Genomic DNA, 19,815 nt, shown 5'->3' with positions numbered 1-19,815 from the left:
CCAGAGTAAGATTTATTTCCATTCCAAATTTTAGCTAAATCACTTTAGTAGTAGCGGCGTTATAGAGTAACAAACATCCAAACATCCATACAAACTTTCGCGTTTATAATATTAATAGGCATGCAATGCAAAGTTTATTTTTGCATTCCATTCTGTAGTTTCAGCGTGATGACCGGTCAACAAAAAAAACACGGACAGACAGACAGGCAGAGAGACGCGCGGTCGCGCGTCACAAGCAAATATTCAATCCTTTGGAAGAATGAGACCACAGAACAGCTACAATGTAAAGATATACACGAACCATTTAGGTACTCTTTTACTCTCTTATTAGACTGTAAATAAATAAAGACAGTGTTATATGCACATATTATATTTTATCAATTTTGTACAAAAATTTGTATTATGACAAGAATATTTTAACTTTTTTTCTTTAGTATACATTTTATAATAATGCTTACAATGAATAACACAACTTAGCATATAAAAATATTGGCACAGCGTCGTTATATATTCTTATTTAATCCTCAGCTAACCAAATATCAGACGTGCAGTCGCCTCCAGGGTATCTAAAAAAATATTTGAAAATTAATAATATATAACATCTCCGTAATATGTTTCTGTATATAATAACACCCTAATATGGTACATTACGCTACGTTGCGTCGACATCAGGGAGACAGAATTAAGACCGGGAGCGGCAACAGAAAAAGCTGAAACTGGTAAGTGGCAGAGGTATGCCACTTTGACCGAGAATTACATATTTGTTCCTTTTACCGTGGAGACCCATGCGCCATGAAGTAGCGCCAAAAAAATTCTACGAACTATTTCACCGCGGCTAGTTGCGTTGACTGGTTTTTATTTACAAGTTAGCCCTTGACTACAATCTCATCTGATGGTAAGTGATGATGCAGTCTAAGATGGAAGCAGGCTAACTTGTCAGGAGGAGGATAAAAATCCACACCCCTTTTCGGTTTCAAATCGACATCGTACCGGAACGCTAAATCGCTTGGCGGTACGTCTTTGTCGTCTTTGTCAGACAGAAGAGCTGACTCTTTTTTCGCATAAAGGCTCAGCTTTATGCGAAAAATTTCGGCTTTTTTCGCTAGCTGTCCAAACCGGGAATCAGCCAGTATTCTTGCCACCATGATTTATACAGTTATTAGGATAAGTTAGCTTAAGTTTCCTACTGTACCTATTCTGTCACAATTAAAAAAACTTAAGACAAAATTGAAAAAAAAAACCGTATTATTTCTAACACCAGTATATTTTAAACAGACGTAATATTATGAACTGCACAAACCACTTTGCATCTGAATGGTTTCTAGGTGAAAAGTGGGCGGATAATTTTCTTTCGGATCTCGGTGACGTTGTCGCTTGGGATCGTCGTATTTTCGCGGAAAAAACATCAATCAGTTGATGTTTTTTCCGCAAAAATCTTACACAGTAACACCAGCTATTATTTAATAGCTGGACCTTCCAAACAGGAGGAGGTTCCACGTTCGGCTCTATGTATGTTTTTTTTTAATTTTTTATTTTTACGATGTTCGTAATCTTACGGTGATTTATACAAAAATGTTTTTGATTTTCTTCAGGGTTCATTTTGTCTGTTATCTTTCTTACTGACTTTCTTCGATGACAATAAAATCAATCATGAACAAAATCAGTAATCTGACACTGTGAGTCTTAGATAAGATTACTGAAAGATAGATATGATCCGCTCTTCAATACATTACAAATTTTATGTATGTACTATAATAGTAAAGTTGAATAGTTTGTTTCAAAGCACTAGTGTTTATGGACCAAGCTATTTAGCGTTCCGGTACGATGCCGCGTAGACATTTTCAGATAAGTAGTAATAAACTTGTACCCCTTTCAAGTTATGTCTGGCAAGTTCGCTTATAAAACTCCCATAATATGCGGGCGTCAGGGGGAAAGTGTAAAGGGGGAAACTGTTTGGGTGTGAAATCGTATGTGCGGGGCAGCAGGAACATGCATCAGTCGTGGGTTTTTCATTCACACACCCCCCCGGCCCGCGCGGTACATCGGGAGTGCTATGAATGAAGTTGCTAAGCTATGAGGCCCATAGTTAGCGACCAATTATACAAATACAGTTACGTAATTATGCACATACATACTATTGGAAAAAAAATATTATATATAAAAACATTATCGTATTATACAATGCTAATTTCACCTCATCTCATGCGGCAGTACCGCGCCGTCCGGTTCTTTACCGAAGTCTACCAGGAAGTCGGGATCCAATTTCATGCCCCCGTTCACCGTGTCAACGTCCAACTTCACTATCCAGCCTCCCTGAATAATAATAAAATGCAAATCAATATTAAATCTCCAGCCGAGCAAGGATACGATCGCCCAACTGCATGTATAATCGTCTTACATTATTGGAATCAACGTGAAGAATATTTTTGTTTAAGAAAAACCTATTTTATCATACTACTAATATTATAAAGGTGAAAGTATGTGTGTTAGTGTGTATGTAATTTCCTCCTTTGTCTGTTTTCTAAAGCGATTTGGCTGAATTTTTAATAGAAATAGATTTTACTCTGGTTTAGCAATAGGCTACTTTTCATCCCGGAAAAAACCATGGTTCTTGCGAAAAACTGAATTTCACTCGGATAAAGTCGCGGGCGTCCGCTAGTTTATTTATAATTTAATAAAGTGTATTTGCGCGATTTTCTTTTTCCATTTATTTCTGTCTACGGTAAGTATGTAGGAGTAGGTAACAGTATGTATTTATTTTTTATCCACCATTTGAATACTGTGTGTGGCTGTGGTTGGATGGACGCTGGAATGGCGACCCCGCACTAGTAAGCGCTGTGTTGACCACTCACTAGGTGGACTGGCGACATCAAGCGAGTCGCATGGATTCGCTGGATGCAGGTGGCTCAGTATTGTGATGTTTGGAAGTCCCTGCAAAAGGCCTATGTCCTGCAGTGGATGTCCATCGGCTGATATGATGATAATGACTGATGAAACCGTCAGTTCAGTAAACTCTGATGATTTACTACGGACGTAATGCGAAAGATAAAAAGATAAAATAAGACGAAGGTTTACCTTTTGCCCCATTTGAGGGTAAAATTGTTTGTCCCATGGCGAGTAAAGAGACGAGGACACGTATAGACGCTTCCCATCTAAGGATAGCTGCAGCATCTGGGGACCTCCGAATAACTGTTTCCCTTTTACTTTTACTGGTTCCGGTTGGTCCTTTATGAAAAAAGGTTACATATTATTTATTTATTTCAATGTTATTTATGTTTGAAATACCCAACGATGTTAAAATACCAATCTCTCATAACATATAATTTAAAAGACCTAAAAAATTTAATTATGGATCTAAAATGTTAATTTTAATAACGTGTGATTATAGTAACACTTTTCGTTACCACCACAATATCACAGGTAAATAAATAAATCAGTAAATATACAAACAGTAAACAAAAGTACAAATTACTCGTTTGAAGTTAAAGTACATACCACTTTTTTTTAATTCTTTACAAGCCCTTGACTACAATATCACCTGATGCAATCTAAGATGGAAGCGGGCTAACTTTTTAGGAGGAGGAAGAAAATCCACACCCCTTTCGGTTTCAACACGGCATCGTACCGAAACGCTAAATCGCTTGGCGGTACGTCTTTGCCGGTAGGGTGGTAACTAGCCACGGCTGGAGCCTACCAGCCAGACCTGGACCAATTAAGAAAACCTCAATCAGCCCAGCCGGGATCGAACCCAGGACCTCTGTCTTGTAAATCTACCGCGCATACCACTGCGCCACGGAGGCTGTCAAACCAACTTATGTTATTTTCTTTTTATTAAATTATAAGTTAATTAAAATTCATAATGCACTAATATAGATTTACCAAAGCTTGTCCGATGTTAAACCAATAAATAAAATACCAAACATAGATATTTATACTTGCATTAAATTCTTTATCTTCGATCAATTTAAGACCGTAGTTAGCGATCTCTCCGCCCAAGTGGACTCGGCCTGTCAGTTTTGGTTTCCTTGGATTAGATACATCATACTGCCTCACATCGCCGTGTAGCCAGCACGAGAAATATAAATACTTATCGTCCAATGATAATAGAATATCAGACATTAGACCTGGGGAAATAAATCGATATTTTTATCTATAATCTATACTAATATTATAAAACTGATGAGGATATTTGAACGCTCTAATCTCAGGAACTACTGGTCCGATTTGAAAAACTCTTTCAGTGTTAGATAGCCTATTTATCGAGGAAGGCTATCTAACACTGAAAGAGCTATTTTATGTCCCGTATTCTTACGGAAACGGGAACCATGCGGGTGAAACCGCGCGGAGTCAGCGACTAATATTATAACGAGGAAAAATTTGATTGTTTGTTTGTTTTGAAATAGGCTATAGAACTAGTGAACCGATTTGAAAAATTCATTCACTGTTGGGAAGCTACACTATCCCCGAGTGCTGTAGGCTATTTTATCTCAGTATTCCTACGGAAACGGAAACCACGGGTGAAACCGCGCGGCGTCTGGTAGTATAACCATGTACTGAGAAAAATAAGCTACTTATATGAGCCTTGGAAACTACGCCTGGCAAATTATTGGGGTAGCATACGTAAAATAGATGCCGTATACTTAGTACTGTCCCATTTAGAAGCAACACCTTGTTTCATATAGAGCTAGTATACGTACAACATGGTGCGAATTACAAGCGTAATAGTGTCAGGGTTCATTTTAAGTATGGCGTTCCAAGATTTTTTTTCAGTGTAGAATTATGAATAGAAGCAAAAGTTACTTTGCAGAAGTCCATTATGAAAAATCCATTACGCGACAACACTATCCAGGTATGACTAAAACCCACCCATGACCCATGAGTGTCACGTTCGTTTCGACACTTCAAATCTTTAAGTTTATTTCTTAATATAGTACACATTATAAAGTTTTGGAACGTGTTATTCAACAGTTTTTCTGTTTTAACAGTTTCCTCCAAATTACACACTTTTATTACAAAAACTTGTATGTAAAAGAATATTTACCATTGAGTTTAGTTTCCACGCCATTTTTCAAAGCAGTTTTGGCTGGTATATCAATCACTTTCTCTGTTGTCCATTTTCCGTCATCAGTCTTGAAAAATCTTTAAAAAATTAAATCAATGTAGAAACATAATCTTTATTAATATTATTCTTCTCATTATACCTTCCCAAGTCTAAACATAATAAACTACTATAAAATATAGAGAAAGAAGAAAAATCTGTATTGTACATATAAAACAGATAAAAATATATTATTATTATTATATTATAAGTGAGTATGCAAACCCCTCAAGACAGAAACTAAGAAAACTAAGTATGCAAAGTGTTTATCCTATAAAAATATTATATAGGTATATTATATGGTCCTTATATCTATATTTATATATATCCACACAAATATAAATATATAATCATATAATAACGATATGTAACTTTTTCAGCAACGAAAATTTAAAATATTGTTTCACGCAAACAATATATTCCCTTTGTTAAATAAATCCGCTCAAATCTCTTACCTGTAGACGTTGGCCTCGACGGCGCACCCAACAAATCCTTCTGCGGATTTAGGATCATGAAGGAATCTGATTTCGAGTGGGGCACATCCCTCTCTCCCTAAATCTATAACTTGTTGTAGCTCTCGGGTAGACCATTTGTATACATTTAGGGATGTACCATATTTTTCAGGGTTAGCGACGTCGGCAGGATGAAAACCTCTATAGGGAAATTTATTTGATTAGTACTGTAATATTATGGATATACGAAACTATAGACAAAGAGTGGAAACTTCTGGTGTATTTCGAAAGCTACGAGTTTGTAGGTATGGCCTTCAAATATTGACTTTGTCTGCAATAATATCTGCACAATCGAATGTATATGTATGAAATATCATAGATTTGAAAAGGGGCCTGGTAAGATAATATTCCTCTAATTTATCTGTTAGTATAAAAAATAAGTTTTATTTTGTTATTGTATGGAAAATATGCTACCAAGTTATATATAGTTTATATAACAATAAAATTAAGCTTAGGTAAGGATTCAAGGAATAATATGAGTCAAGTGATTTTGTTAAATAATGTCTGTATACAATAAAACATAATTTAAGTATTATATAAAGCTCTGTTTCTTCAAAATTCCCAATAAATAAGTAAAATTTGCCTTATTTCACAACTGTACAAACACGAGTATAAACAATAAATAAAATGTCAACTAAAAATACACGAAGTCTATTCAAAGAAAATTATATTACTCACGTTTTGAAATACTTCGGAGTGCCCCATTCGGAGGCAATCATTACATCGTGATAAGGTTGATACCAAAAATCGTAACCGAATTTGGCGAGCTTATCCCCCTTCGTCCACGTCCCTAAAACGTAGTTTATTTACAGTTGGAGCTATAAAATCAATCAATTTATCTCCCCTACATCAAAGCACTTGAGATGCCTCAACCGTTTACCTGTCACTTTCAATGTTTTCGCGTCGATGAGCACAAAGTCCCCTTTTCCGTTTTCATTCTTATCACCCATCGTGGAAATCATAATTTCACCGCTCGCCAGACAGTGGGCCGTATGCGGAAAACTGCAGTTAACTGACTTCATTTCGGAACCGTCGATTACCTAGTAACGAGGTTATTTCAGTATGAACATTTGGTGAGGGTAAAGACATTTGCTCGGATTAAATTAGTGTTTTTTTTTAATTCTTTACAAGTTAGCTCTTGATTGATGGTAAGATGATGCAGTCTAAGATGGAAGCAGGCTAACTTGTGAGCAGGAGGATAAAAATCCACACTTCTTTCGGTTTCTACACGGCGTCGTACCGGAGCGCTAAATCGCTTGGCGGTACGTCTTTGGCGGTATTCCCACCAGCCAATTATTGTGTCATTATGCTCATCATTAACAACCCATGTTCAGCTATTGAGCACGAGTCTCCTCTTAAAATGAGAGGGGGTTAGGCTGTGGTGGACACGCTGGCCCAATACGAATTGGCAGCCTTCACTCATCTAGAGAATCAAGAAAATTCTCAGGTATTCAGGTTTCCTCACGATGTTTTTCCTTCACCGTTTGAGACACGTGATATATAATTTCATAAAATGCACTTAACTGAAAACTTGGAGGTGCATGCCATGGTGCTACACTCTCCGCATTGAAGGCAGAGGTCATATTCACTGGGTTATTAAGTCTCTAAAATTAGTGTATTTTATCTTTTTCAATTATGAAAAAATCTTCAAATAAATTGGTAAAATTACCATCCAATTAGAAAGAAATTATCAACTTTTTAATAAGCTTGTTAACGATTAACTGTTGTCCTTGACTGTAACGAAGTAAAACTAAACAGATTGAAGAAAATTATGTTTTTTTATACAGCCAGCCCTTTTCTAACATAACTGGGACATATTGGAAATGTTTTAAGTCGTTAAAAATTCTATGTATATTCGTTTATAATATTTTCTCTATCTTATGTTTTTGTTACGTATAACAAAGGCCAAGAGAATATTTCTGTTTATTAATAATTACTATTAATAATAATCACATTAATGTATAGTCGAGGTCAATAAATAGTAAGTTCGGAACTCTTATAGAAGAAGGTTTATATAATTTTAATAAATAAAAAAACAATGCAGATGTAATATACCAATTTAAGTATGTATGTACCTAGATAGTCACAATATTTATGCAAGAATCAAAAAACGATTTTCCGTGAATGCAGGAAAATACATGCAAAAAGTGTTTAAATAGTTAGTCAAGAGTTAAAAATTGCTCAGCGTGAGTCGGAATGTTCAAAGTTAGAGGACAGATTCGGGATGAGCTCAACGGAGATAGTTAGCGAGTAATTTCACTTCAGAACTATGTGGTGTTCCGAGGAATAATAATTATGCTTGAGTTGGGCAATGATGAAGTTTTCGGTGAAATGCATGTAATAGTGTTTGAAATAGTAATATTGAACTAGTTCTAAATTATCCACGCTTGATTGCATTCACACATTGTATTGGCAATGTAGTTTGTACTTAAATAAATGTAGGTAACATATTAATTTACTTAATTTGTTAAAAACATTTGCTAAGTCTTAGAGCCTCAATTGCTTAAGTAAGGCTTAAGTAGTAAGTAAGTAGAGTAAGTCTATAGGTTATATATTATTCCCGTATTCTTACGGGAACGGGAACCACGCGGGTAAAGCCGCAAGGTGTCAGCTGATGCTTAATATACCAACCTACATGCACTGGTCGATATTTATATAATTTAAATAAATAAAATATGAATGGTATATAAATGAAATATGAAATAGTATGTTTTTTACCCGACTGCAAGAAGGGTTATGTTTTTTTAATCTGATTTGTTAAATACAAATTAACACATAAACGTGCCGTGATAGCCCAATGGATATGACCTCTGCCTCCGATTCCGGAGGGTGTGGGTTCGGATCCGGTCCGGGGCACCTCCAACTTTTCAGTTGTGTGCATTTTAAGAAATTAAATATCACGTGTCTCAAACGGTGAAGAAAAACATCGTGAGGAAACCTGCACACCAGAGAATTTCTTAATTCTCTGCGTGTGTGAAGTCTGCCAATCCGCATTGGGCCAGCGTGGTGTACTATTGGCCTAACCCCTCTAATTCTGAGAGGAGACTCGAGCTCAGCAGTGAGCCGTATATGGGTTGATAACGACGACGACGACATCAACGTAATGGATTATCTTTTGTGAATTCTTGTTTTCGTTAAAAATGTCTTACCTTATGCAGCTCTGGTTTGCGAGGGTTGGTGCCAACATCAACAACGAAGACGTTACAAGAATGGAGGGACGGTAGAATGAGGAAGTTCCTCTTGAGATCCGGGTTATCATAGCAACTGGAGCACACGTTCCAGCCACTGTGATGGAGCTCGTCGCCCTCACTGCCCGTGTATGTGCGATGGATAACCTAGTGAAAAGATTCATTACTAACTTAATGTTGATTTATATCCTACTAATATTATAAACGCGAAAGTTTGTATAGATGTTTGTTACCGCATAATTAGATAATTCTATTTACAATTTTACATTGAAACCAGAGTCCATATCAACGATAGACTGCGGTTTAAACTCCTAGGCGAATTTTGAAAACTAAATTCAAACTGGGGATACCAAGCTTTTATCTGTCCTGTAATGTACTCAGAACAAACAGAATATTGTAACTGCAATAATCTGTGAGCTTTTAGAATATTGCTTGCAAATTGCACTGCATTTTGACCTCATTCCATAACCAATGATATTTTATCTTAGTGGAGTATTGGGTATAATTGAAATTATAATGGACACTCATGACATTTTAAGATCTGAATCGAAAATAGACGTTTAAGATCGGAATTAAATAAAAAATGACTGTCAGCCATCATCAGTCATCCCTTACATAATGTGGATAAGGTGGCCAACTTTCTGAAAATTGAATGCGGGACTTTTTGTGGATAAATAGGGTTGGAGGGGGGGGGGGGGGGGTTGTTTGAAAAGTGTGTGACATGCGGCAAAATGCGAGACACGCGGGACGCATCCAACGTTTTACAGGATTGCTTTACTAATTATTTCAAAGCGGGATTACATCTAGCATTACGGGACGATCCCGCAGAATACGGGACGGTTGGCTGCCTTACCCTTACAATCATCTTGTATATTTCCTCCTTCAGTCGTTTTCCTCATATTTGACGACGAGACGTCGACAGTCAAGACGAGAAAAGTCACGTATCTAGGGCACGTGCTACGACACGAGAGATACGAGCTTCTACAGCACATCTTGATGGGAAAGGTTGCTGGTAGAAGAGGCGTTGGTCGCAGGAAGAAGTCTCGGCTGAGAAACATCAGAGAGTGGACCGGGATCGCGAGCGCCTTATTATTTCGCCTCGCGAAGGATAGAGACGAGTTCAAGAAACTGACTGCCATCCTTCGCTAGTCGGAGAGGCACCTTAAGAAGAAGGCCTCCGTGGCGCAGTGGTATGCGCGGTGGATTTACAGAACGGAGGTCCTGGGTTCGATCCCCGGCTGGGCCGATTGAGGTTTTCTTAATTGGTCCAGGTCTGGCTGGTGGGAGGCTTCGGCCGTGGCTAGTTATCACCCTACCGACAAAGACGTACCGCCAAGCGATTTAGCGTTCCGGTACGATGTCGTGTAGAAACTGAAAGGAGTGTGGATTATTCATCCTCCTCCTAACAAGTTAGCCCGCTTCCATCTTAGACTGCATCATCACTTACCATCAGGTGAGATTGTAGTCAAGGGCTAACTTGTAAAGAATAAAAAAAAAAAAAGAAGATCAGTTTCTCGAGATTATCTCCGTCTTTGTCCGTGTCCGAAGTACTCAAGGATTCGATTTAGGCAGATGTTAGAGAGCCACATTAATATATATAATTTATTCTACGCTACAGTATCCCCTTTAACACAAGACAGATCATCTGTTGATTTATCAAAATATTCCTTTAAAAAGGGTAGTAAAAAAAAGTTTGTTAATATTTCATTTACCTGGCTGTACGTAGGCGAATTAGGGTCAACGTCGACAGTAGCGAGATAGTCCTGCTTCGTCTGGTCTGGTTGCACACAAACAACGTAAAGTAATTCCTCCCTGGGGCCGTTACGGAATGCGTCAAGCGGGGATGCGTACCCCGGCCCGCCTTTACCTGAACACAATGAATTATTAACGTTAGGAAAACGTATGCTCGGAAAATTTGTTTAGAACGTACCTTGGATTAATTTATGGTACACTTAGTCTGCTTGGGTATCCGATATCCTATTAAACTTATTATTATAATAGTGTATTTATTTGTAATATTTATGTACATTGAACATTAAAATTTTAAGCTTCGCTATGACTTGTGTGCACTTCTTCCTTACCCCTACCCTACCCCTACCCAACTCTACCCTACCCTACCCCTACCCAACCATACCCTACCCTACCCTACTCCTCTTTTGAGTATCATTACGAATTATTTGTATGAAAAGTTGTTTTATTTCGTTGAGAAAAATTGTTAAACAGAGAAGTGTTATTTTTATACTATGTTGTTTTTTTATACTTTTTAATTTTTTCTTTATTACACAAATCTCACAACAATAACGAATGCATAAAACCAAGAATCATCCGACTTGGTGCAGTCTTTTGAAAGTTATGCGGTCACATACATTTCGAAGATCCATTTTTGTTTATATAGAAATGTGAAGACAATTTCAAGTGCAAATGTTTGTCTCTTAATAAACCGAAAATATAGCTTCTCTGAATTACATTAAAGATATTAAATAGTGGTTCATTCGGTAACTTAAACTGAATAGAGTATACTAGAAAGCTCCACCTAAAACTACTTTTATTAATTGAGTGAGACTCCGTAAACTTAGATTTATGATAGATATTTAGAATCTACAGAATAGTACCAACTTTTCTCAAAATCGATTCAAGAATTTTGCGGTAACAGTCAAACACCGCAATGGATACAATTTGTTTGTATATTTAACTTTTTATAAACTTACTCGAATGAAAGGAATCATAAAAATAAGTTATAAAACAATAGATAGCTGAAAATTGTTAGTAAAGTTATCATCGTTGAAAAACAATTATATTTAATAACGAACCATAAAAACGAAGCGAACAAAAGTCATTTGCAACCATATTTAGTACCCTATAGAGCGTACAAAAAAATGTTTCATTCAAAATTTTCCTCTTCCTTTAGATTTGCTTCTCAATTCACTGGGAAAATGAGTTTCTTTGCGGAAATGGGAAACTGTCATATTCACTTAACACTTCAACAGGTTTTAAAATATCATTATTGTAAGCAATGGTTTATGGTATTTTCCCGGATGGAAAACTCGCCACGAGCACGAAAATTCTTTTATTCTTCCTAATGTCAGCCACTGACGATCAAGCAAACTTGATTTAAAAAACATGATTAGAATGCAAAAATCGATTCTGTTTGTAGTCCGTGTATTGTCGGTTATACGCCGCATTGTAGGAATAATTTGGATTAATTTTGGGCTTAAATAATTTGGATTAAGTGACAGTTTAGATGGAGGCAGTAGGTACTAATACTTTTTGTGTTTTTTCTGCCTAATAATATTATTTGCTAACCCATGTGGGTTGAAGACAGGTATGAAAGAAATCAATTTAATGCACACACAGATATAAGAGGTAACTAGATTTATAACTTGCCAATTCTTTGTATTGAACCCAGCGTATCCAGGGGCGTGGCCTAAATGGCTGTTTAATATTTAGTGAAAAATTAAATATGTCACCCTTACTTTAGAGTTGAATATTATTTATTCCTTTTGTCACAGAGCAAAACAAGACTGCTAGTACATGCGCGGACACACTTGCGATGTTCCGCACACGCGGGCCACGCCCCCTTGCTACTTCTATTGCTAAAAGCATTAGCTTTTAGCGTTGTCTGTTCTGTGAATGCACACGAGGTAAAAAAACAATTCGTAGTTATTGTATAAAACGAATCTTAAACATAATTATTTCCTTAAGACAATTAGTAAATACTAATTTAGAACATACCCGTATTATGAATTGTTGTACTTTTCGCAATTGAAAACACTACAAAAACTAGAATAACCTAAATTTTTTGTTACTATTAAACAATAATAATATCACAAAGTGAATTTAATTAATTGTATCGTCAAGAAGAAGATGAGCGATCAACTAAACCATAAACCCCATTCGCACGAGCGCTTTTTTAATGGACGCTATAAATGTGTTCAAATAAAACAAATTCATTCTCTAGTATTATGTTCACACGTTAGCGTTTTAAAAACCCGACGCTTTTTTCGAGCAGTGTTGCATTTTCAATTTTGGGCGTTGGAAATAGACCTTCATTTAACTTCATACTATATTTGAACATTTTTTTTAATTCTCATGTTAAAAAATGTCTATTTGACATTAAAAAATGCAGATCGACTGCATAAAGCTGCTAAAAACAAACAACTTTGTACCAACCAGCTCCGTAATAGCGTTGGATTTGTTGAAGCGACAGTGAGGCATTCCTGCCCCATGCAATTTAGTAATCACATCAGGTAAAGCTTGCATATAAATTACTGCTTCATTCCGTATAATACTATTAAGTGTTAGACGCTAGGGGCATTGTTTATTTAACTCACAGGCTTGCTTCATTACGAAAGCTTAATAGTACAAATGGACATTGCAATTTGCTACAGTTTTGTACAATTTTGTTGGTACATTACTTCTTCTGTAATTTAACAAAATTATTTTACGTAAATAACTCTTTTTTATGTAAGATCTAAATCGTTGTTCTGACTAATTTATTGAAGCGCAAAAAACTGTACTTAGTCTAGAAAGCTGAAATTTAGAATTTGTTTACATTTTCATTAGGTATGTCACTGTTCGCTGAGAAAGGTTTTCTTACTTTTGATTAGGGATCAATAAAAAAGGAAAATTCTTATAATAGTCTTTTTTTATTTTTTTTAGATATATAAGGTATATATATATATAACTATGAACATTTAATGTACGACTACTATGCATAAAAATATTGACTCGTTTTGTTTATTTTTATCGTTATTATTACTAGTGAAGTTTCAAAACTAAAATGAGTTTTAAGATGCCGCGAGCCCAAAAGTTAATACCTAATAGTTTTGTTTAGAATTTAAACTATAATAACTATATATATTAATTGATTATGCAACACGGTTAAAACTCACGTGATATTAGGTCGGAGTATGCCCGACTAGTTTCAAACCCATTAGGAGCCCTTAGTCATGAGCTGGTTCTTGCATCGCGGCACGATCCAAACTCAATAGCTTAACGGTAAGAGCGGTTGGATTCATCACAGAGGGGTGGTGGTTCAATCCTCACCCCGTTGGTCTATTGTCGTACCCACTCCTAGCACAGTCTTTCCCGACTAGTTGGAGAAGAATAGGAATATTGGTCATATTATAAAAAATATGGCAAATATTCTTTTTTTTAAAAAAAAGGGCAGCTCATGACTAAGGCTATGGGATCGAAACTAATCGGTCGGTGTTGCATAATCAATTAATACCTAATAGTTATTATTTTTCACAAAAAAGACAGTATATTATAAATTTTGTTGTGGAGCTAGTTCAGTTAGCTTTCTTAAATAAACATTTTCTTAAGCGGCCATCTTATATCATGTCTCTCAGTTCCTTTCCTTGCAAATAGAAATTATACAGGGCGTCGCATCGCTTTGAGTGCCTCTGATGTCTTAGCCTCAGGCAACAGAAATTTATAAACCTTTTCGAGTGAGTCTCTAAGCTCTTAGATTTCGACGACATCCCAAAAGGATTATTTACAAAAATGTGTCATTGTCAAACACACCGCGTTCACGTATGAATACTACTTATAATTATTAATATTATAAACGCGAAAGTTTGTATGGACGTTTGTTAGTCTTTAACGCCGCTACTGCTGAAGCGATTTGGCTAAAATTTTGAATGGAAATCGATTTTACTCTGAATTAACATATAGACTACTTTTATCCCGAAAAAAATAATGGATACCGAGGGATTTTTGAAAAACTAAATTCCACGCGGACGAAGTCGCGGGCGTCTGCTTGTATAATATGTAAGGTTGTAGGTATACCTACCACATTTATTTATAAAATCTCTGAAAGAATCTGATTGGCATCAGATGCTGTGATTTTTTTTAATAACTGCTTCTACTACCATTCAGCATCCGTTTCCCTGTTATTCGTTTAATTTTTTTTCGTTTGAGTTTTTTTTTTATTTTAGTATTTATTTAAATTCATATTTGTGTTGTCTAAGTAGAAATACTTAAGTCTTCTTGCAATTTATAATTATTAATTAATAATCAAAGTTAAAAAGTCGTAGTCATTATTTAATTTATCACTAGCTTTAATTTATTACCTACCGTACTACCACTCTACAGCTACCCTACCATACAGGGGATGAGTAGTACTCCTACTCTAACCCTACCCTACCCCTGACCTACACCTACCCTAGCCCTACCAAACCCCTACCCTACCCTACCCTACCACTACTCTACCCCTACCCTACCCCTACTCTACCCCTACCCTACCTCTACGAATACATCATACGCACAAAGTATAGTCTAATGAAAAAGAAAAAAATATTTTTCCTCGCTTTTTACACATGTTATTAGAAATATAAACTTTCTTTTTGACATTTTGTTAGTCCATTCCATTCAGATTTATATTCCACTGTGACGGTAGGTATTTTATTCCGTAATCAATGTTTTTTCCGATACAAAAGGTCAAACTGATAAAAGAGCCAACATTTTGTTGTGTATTGTTTCTAAGGCCAGATAAGCTTACATTTTATACCTATTCATTTACTTATAAACTATAGAGACCTGATAGCTTAGTGAATATGACCTCTGGCTTCGATTCGGAGGGCGTAGATTCGAATCCGGCCCGCGGCATGCACCTCCAACTTTTCAGTTGTGTGCATTTTAAGAATTTAAATATCACTTGTCTCAAACGGTGAAGGAAAACATTTTCTTAATTCTCTAGGTGTGTGAAGTCTGCCAATTGGGCCAGCGTGATGTACTAAGGCCTAACCCCTTTCATTCTGAGAGGTCACCCATGCTCAACAGTTAGCCGAATATGGGTTGCTAATGATAATGATTTACTTATTATTAGCTTTAGTTAGAATTTAAATTAACTAATGTAATCATTTAGTAATCATCAGTAATACCAGTAAATACGAACATAAAAGCAATTAATTACTAATTTTATTACAAGAATAATATAGTAATCAATAAAAATTGGGCGACTGATTTGGCCGGTGTTTGAATTAGTGTCGAATAATATAAACTTAATTTCTTCCTATATGGGTAGGGGTAGGGTAGGGGTAGAATAGGGGTAAGGTAGGGGTAGGGTAGGGGTAGAATAGGGGTAAGGTAGGGGTAGGGTAGGGGTAGAGTAGGGGTAAGGTAGGGGTAGGGTAGGGGTAGGGTAGGAGTAGGGTAGGGGTAGGGTAGGAGTAGGGTAAGGTAGGGGTAGGGTAGGGGTAGGGTAGGAGTAGGGTAGGGGTAGGGTAGGAGTAGGGTAGGGTAGAGGTAGGGTAGGGGTAGGGTATGGTAGGGATGGGGTAGGGTAGGATAGAGGTAGGGTAGGGATAGGGTGGGGTAGGGTAGGGGTAGGGTAGGGTAGGGTAGGGGTAGGGTAGGGTAGGGTAGGGTAAGGGGTAGGGGTAGGATAGGGGAAGGGTAAGGGTAGTTGAAAGTTTACATCGAATTTCACGCGGGGTCTGTTACTGTGACATAAAAATTGGCTGATATTTATTAAAACTAAACTGCATCTTCTTTGAAGATAACAATGTTCTCTTCTTTATTACATTACTAGCTGCCGCCGCACGGTTTCACCCGCGTGATTCCCGATCCCGTAGGAATACGGGGTTAATATATTGCCTATAGCCTTTCTCGATAAATGGGCTATCTAACACTGAAATGTTTTTTTCAAATCGGACCAGTAGTTCTTGAGATTAGCGCATTCAAGCAAACAAAAAAACTTTTATAAAGTAAGTTTAAAACAGCAATAACAATATAAATAGTGGATGATGATCGTTTGCATTCATCTTTAATTGTACGGATGTTTATTTATGAGATTAGCAAACCATTCCAGTACGTATATCTACAGTCAATGCATAGATGTGCTATTTATAACTATAATCTGAATAAATAGTCATCGTGTCTCACATAATAAAATTATCTATACTAATATTATAAAGCTGAAGAGTTGGTTTGTTTGTATGATTGAACGCGCTAATTTCAGGAACTCCTTGTCCATTTTGAAAATTTCTTTCAGTGTTATATAGCCCATTTATCGAGGAAGGCCATAAGCTATATATTATCCCCGTATTCCTACGGGGACGGGAACCATGCGAGTGAAACCTCGCGGCGTCAGCTAATGGTTAATACAAACGATTATCCTATATTCGATGATTATGTCGTCGTTGATAAAATATAGATTTTTGCACGTTGTAGAGTCAACATCTCCTGAGGATGCTCCGGTTTCGGGGTGAAACGTAGTACGTAGAGAGTATTTTGTCGGACCTGGGTGACGTTGTCGCATGGGTTCGCCGAATATTCGCGGATGATAGCAAAATAAATAAATCATTATATAGTCATGATGAACTTCCGCAAAGTAACGCCTGCTTCTATCCAACATTTTAATTCATTACGTGCATAACGACAGACAGCCACCGTCCAATAATAATAATACTTAACTTAGTTACGAGTAGGTTTTATCACACCTATGCAAATTAAAACTTATTGATAGTATATTATAGATAGACTTATTGTACGGTAAACTCAGCTTTAAACAAACAGTTAAAATTGATTGTGTTATTAAATAAACATTAATATTCACGTATAAATTTAAAAAGATACTCACAACAAGCCATTTTGTATTTTTAACTCCGTAATCACAAAGTAAACACTACAACCGGTTACAATACGACCGGTCTCTATGACAGTTAATGCGTATGAGCGAGGTATCATGAGATTAAGTTTATTATAGCTAGCGTGCTCCGTCTCGTTTTAACATAGAGTAACCAAAGGAAATGCAATCTGTAGAGAAAAATACTCTACAGCTTGTACATAGTATGTCTATCCTTTTTGTAAGCTACGTAAGATTTTTATTGTTTTTCACTTTCAACGTAGGTACATATCAAGTCTACCTAAGAAGCCTGGAATTTAAGGTGCAAGAGTTACTTTACCGTTGTTTTAAACCCTGTAGAAACCTGTTTTTTTTTTGCGTGCAACTAGGTATATTTTTATTTTTGTCATAGTTTTTGTAGATGTTGATTAATATTTAATTCGTCGTTAACAACCCATATTCGGCTCACTGCTGAACTCGAGTCTCCTCTCAGAATGAGAGGGGTTCGGCAATAGTCCACCACGCTGACCCAATGCGGATTGGCAGACTTCACAGACGCAGAGAATTAAGAAAATTCTCTGGTATGCAGGTTTCCTCACGATGTTTTCCTTCACTATTTGAGACACGTGATATTTAATTTCTTAAAATGCACACAACTGAAACGTTGGCGGTGCATGCCCCGGACCGCATTCGAACCCACACCCTCGGGAATCGGAGGCAGAGGTCATATCCACTGAGCTACCACGTCTCAATATTTAATTATTTTATAATTAATACATACATATCGTAATACAATCTCATTATATTATAATATATCTATTAATTAACAGCCATAAGGTATAAAATTACTGTGAAACGTAACAAACTGACAAGCTAAACATCTGTGTTGACACGAACGGACGATTATCACTATCAAATTATTTGCATTTATATGCAAATATTTTTATCACGATATGCAGTCTCAAGGTTAGATACGTTTCCGATTGATATTCTGTACTTCAACAAAATAAATAAGTATTATTGAGAACATAAAACGACTCGAGATTTTAATATCTTCATGTTTAGTTGTTTCTATAATTAGTTATTTTTTTATACGACTAGTTGGCCTGTAATAATCAGTTATCCTCATCAGCAACTCTATGTACTTATCCCATGCCACCATTTCTTTTCCATTCGACTTCTACCAAACCTCATCTCAGGGTGATGGCTGAATACTTCACCTGTCAATCAAACTCATTTGTCACGTGCTTATATAACATTCCTCGAGTCTACTCTCAGCCTATTTTAGGGGTCCACTAGGGCCAGGCAGGCTCTCCTTAGGAGAGGGGATATAAAACAGACCCACCATGCGGCTCCAATGTGGGTTGGTGGATTAGAATGATAATGTAAACAACTAACGAGGAATTATAGGAGGCTCTTGGAGGCACGGGGTTATTACCTTGACAGTACCTTCATAGTGATCAATTGTGAGAAAACTTTCCCAGATCCTGGACTTACACTGTTAAGGGTTAATATAATATTTTTGACAAATAAACTATATCTAACAAAATGACTTCGCTGGTAAATTAAACTTCAAGTTAGGTTTCTCTACATCATCATCATCATCATCATCATCATCATCATCATCATCATCATCATCATCATCATCATTATCATCATCATTAATAGACGATTGACGTCCAAGACACGTCCAAACACCACAATCTTGAGCCATCATCATCCAGCGGCACTTTACAATACTCCCTCCTAAGGTATCTCCCTGTTTAGGTTTTCTACGAAATTCAAATTCACATGAGCGATTTAGAATGAAAAAAAAAATACTTGTACAAACGTGCTGGTACAAAGTAATTCTACGTCTGTCACAAATTGTAATGATGTCAAAAGAAATGTGTATAAAGTGCTTTGAGCTTTATATTTTCTTTGAAGTTTATGAACGTCTGTATATAAACCTCAAACAGAACATAAAGAGAAACGTGACTCAAAGGCTGCTTTCCAATAAACGGATGTTGTCTTAATAAGGTACAAATGACAAATAAATAATTTGTGAACATAAGTCTGAAAGCCCTTGAAACCCAGACCTTCGTCATTTTATAAAAGCTGAAAGTTCGTCAGCTCATGCTTCTACCATAAGTAGGTAGGGTAGCCAATTATGGAGTCTGGACCGTGGTAGCTTTGGGAGATAGCAGGTTTTAAGGATCCAGACTAGGGATGTTGCGAACATTCGCATCCGCATCCGCAAATGCGGAACATCCGCATAGATTTGGACATCTGCATCCGCATTCACATCAATCAGTGCGGATGTGAATATCATGCAAGTAGCGAACAAGAAAGAAATTGGGCGGGCCCGATGATTGGCGCGTGCCGGTCTCACAATTATTCAGTAGCGCGGGTTTAATTTACGAACCTCTGCGTAATCGCCTTGAATTAGAAAAGGTGGCAATACTACTG

At 36.7% G+C, this 19,815-nt stretch overlaps 1 protein-coding gene across 1 annotated transcript; it reads right to left on the bottom strand.

Annotated features, from left to right (window-relative positions):
- Nucleotides 1-354: 354 nt before the first annotated feature.
- LOC112054250 (methanethiol oxidase) lies at nucleotides 355-17,521 on the bottom strand. The gene is made up of 11 exons (XM_024093953.2): nucleotides 17,383-17,521; nucleotides 10,511-10,665; nucleotides 8,760-8,945; nucleotides 6,491-6,650; nucleotides 6,289-6,400; nucleotides 5,554-5,751; nucleotides 5,042-5,139; nucleotides 3,940-4,124; nucleotides 3,076-3,225; nucleotides 2,195-2,313; nucleotides 355-566 (listed from the first exon to the last, which is right to left on the bottom strand). The coding sequence occupies exons 1-11, from the start codon at nucleotides 17,390-17,392 to the stop codon at nucleotides 518-520; spliced, it is 1,422 nt and encodes a 473-aa protein (XP_023949721.1). The 5' UTR covers nucleotides 17,393-17,521; the 3' UTR covers nucleotides 355-517.
- Nucleotides 17,522-19,815: the final 2,294 nt, after the last annotated feature.

Source organism: Bicyclus anynana, chromosome 15 (genome assembly GCF_947172395.1).
Source record: "Bicyclus anynana chromosome 15, ilBicAnyn1.1, whole genome shotgun sequence".
NCBI lineage: Eukaryota > Metazoa > Arthropoda > Insecta > Lepidoptera > Nymphalidae > Bicyclus > Bicyclus anynana.
This window is presented reverse-complemented; position numbering and strand designations above follow the sequence as displayed.

Excerpts from the sequence above, each read along its gene's own strand:
- LOC112054250 (XM_024093953.2), bottom strand. Across the intron at positions 3,226-3,939 it reads TCGAAGATAAAGAATTTAAT|GACCAACCGGAACCAGTAAA; the intron begins GCAAGTATAAAT and ends TTTTTCATAAAG. Across the intron at positions 567-2,194 it reads GTACTGCCGCATGAGATGAG|ATACCCTGGAGGCGACTGCA; the intron begins GTGAAATTAGCA and ends ATATTTTTTTAG.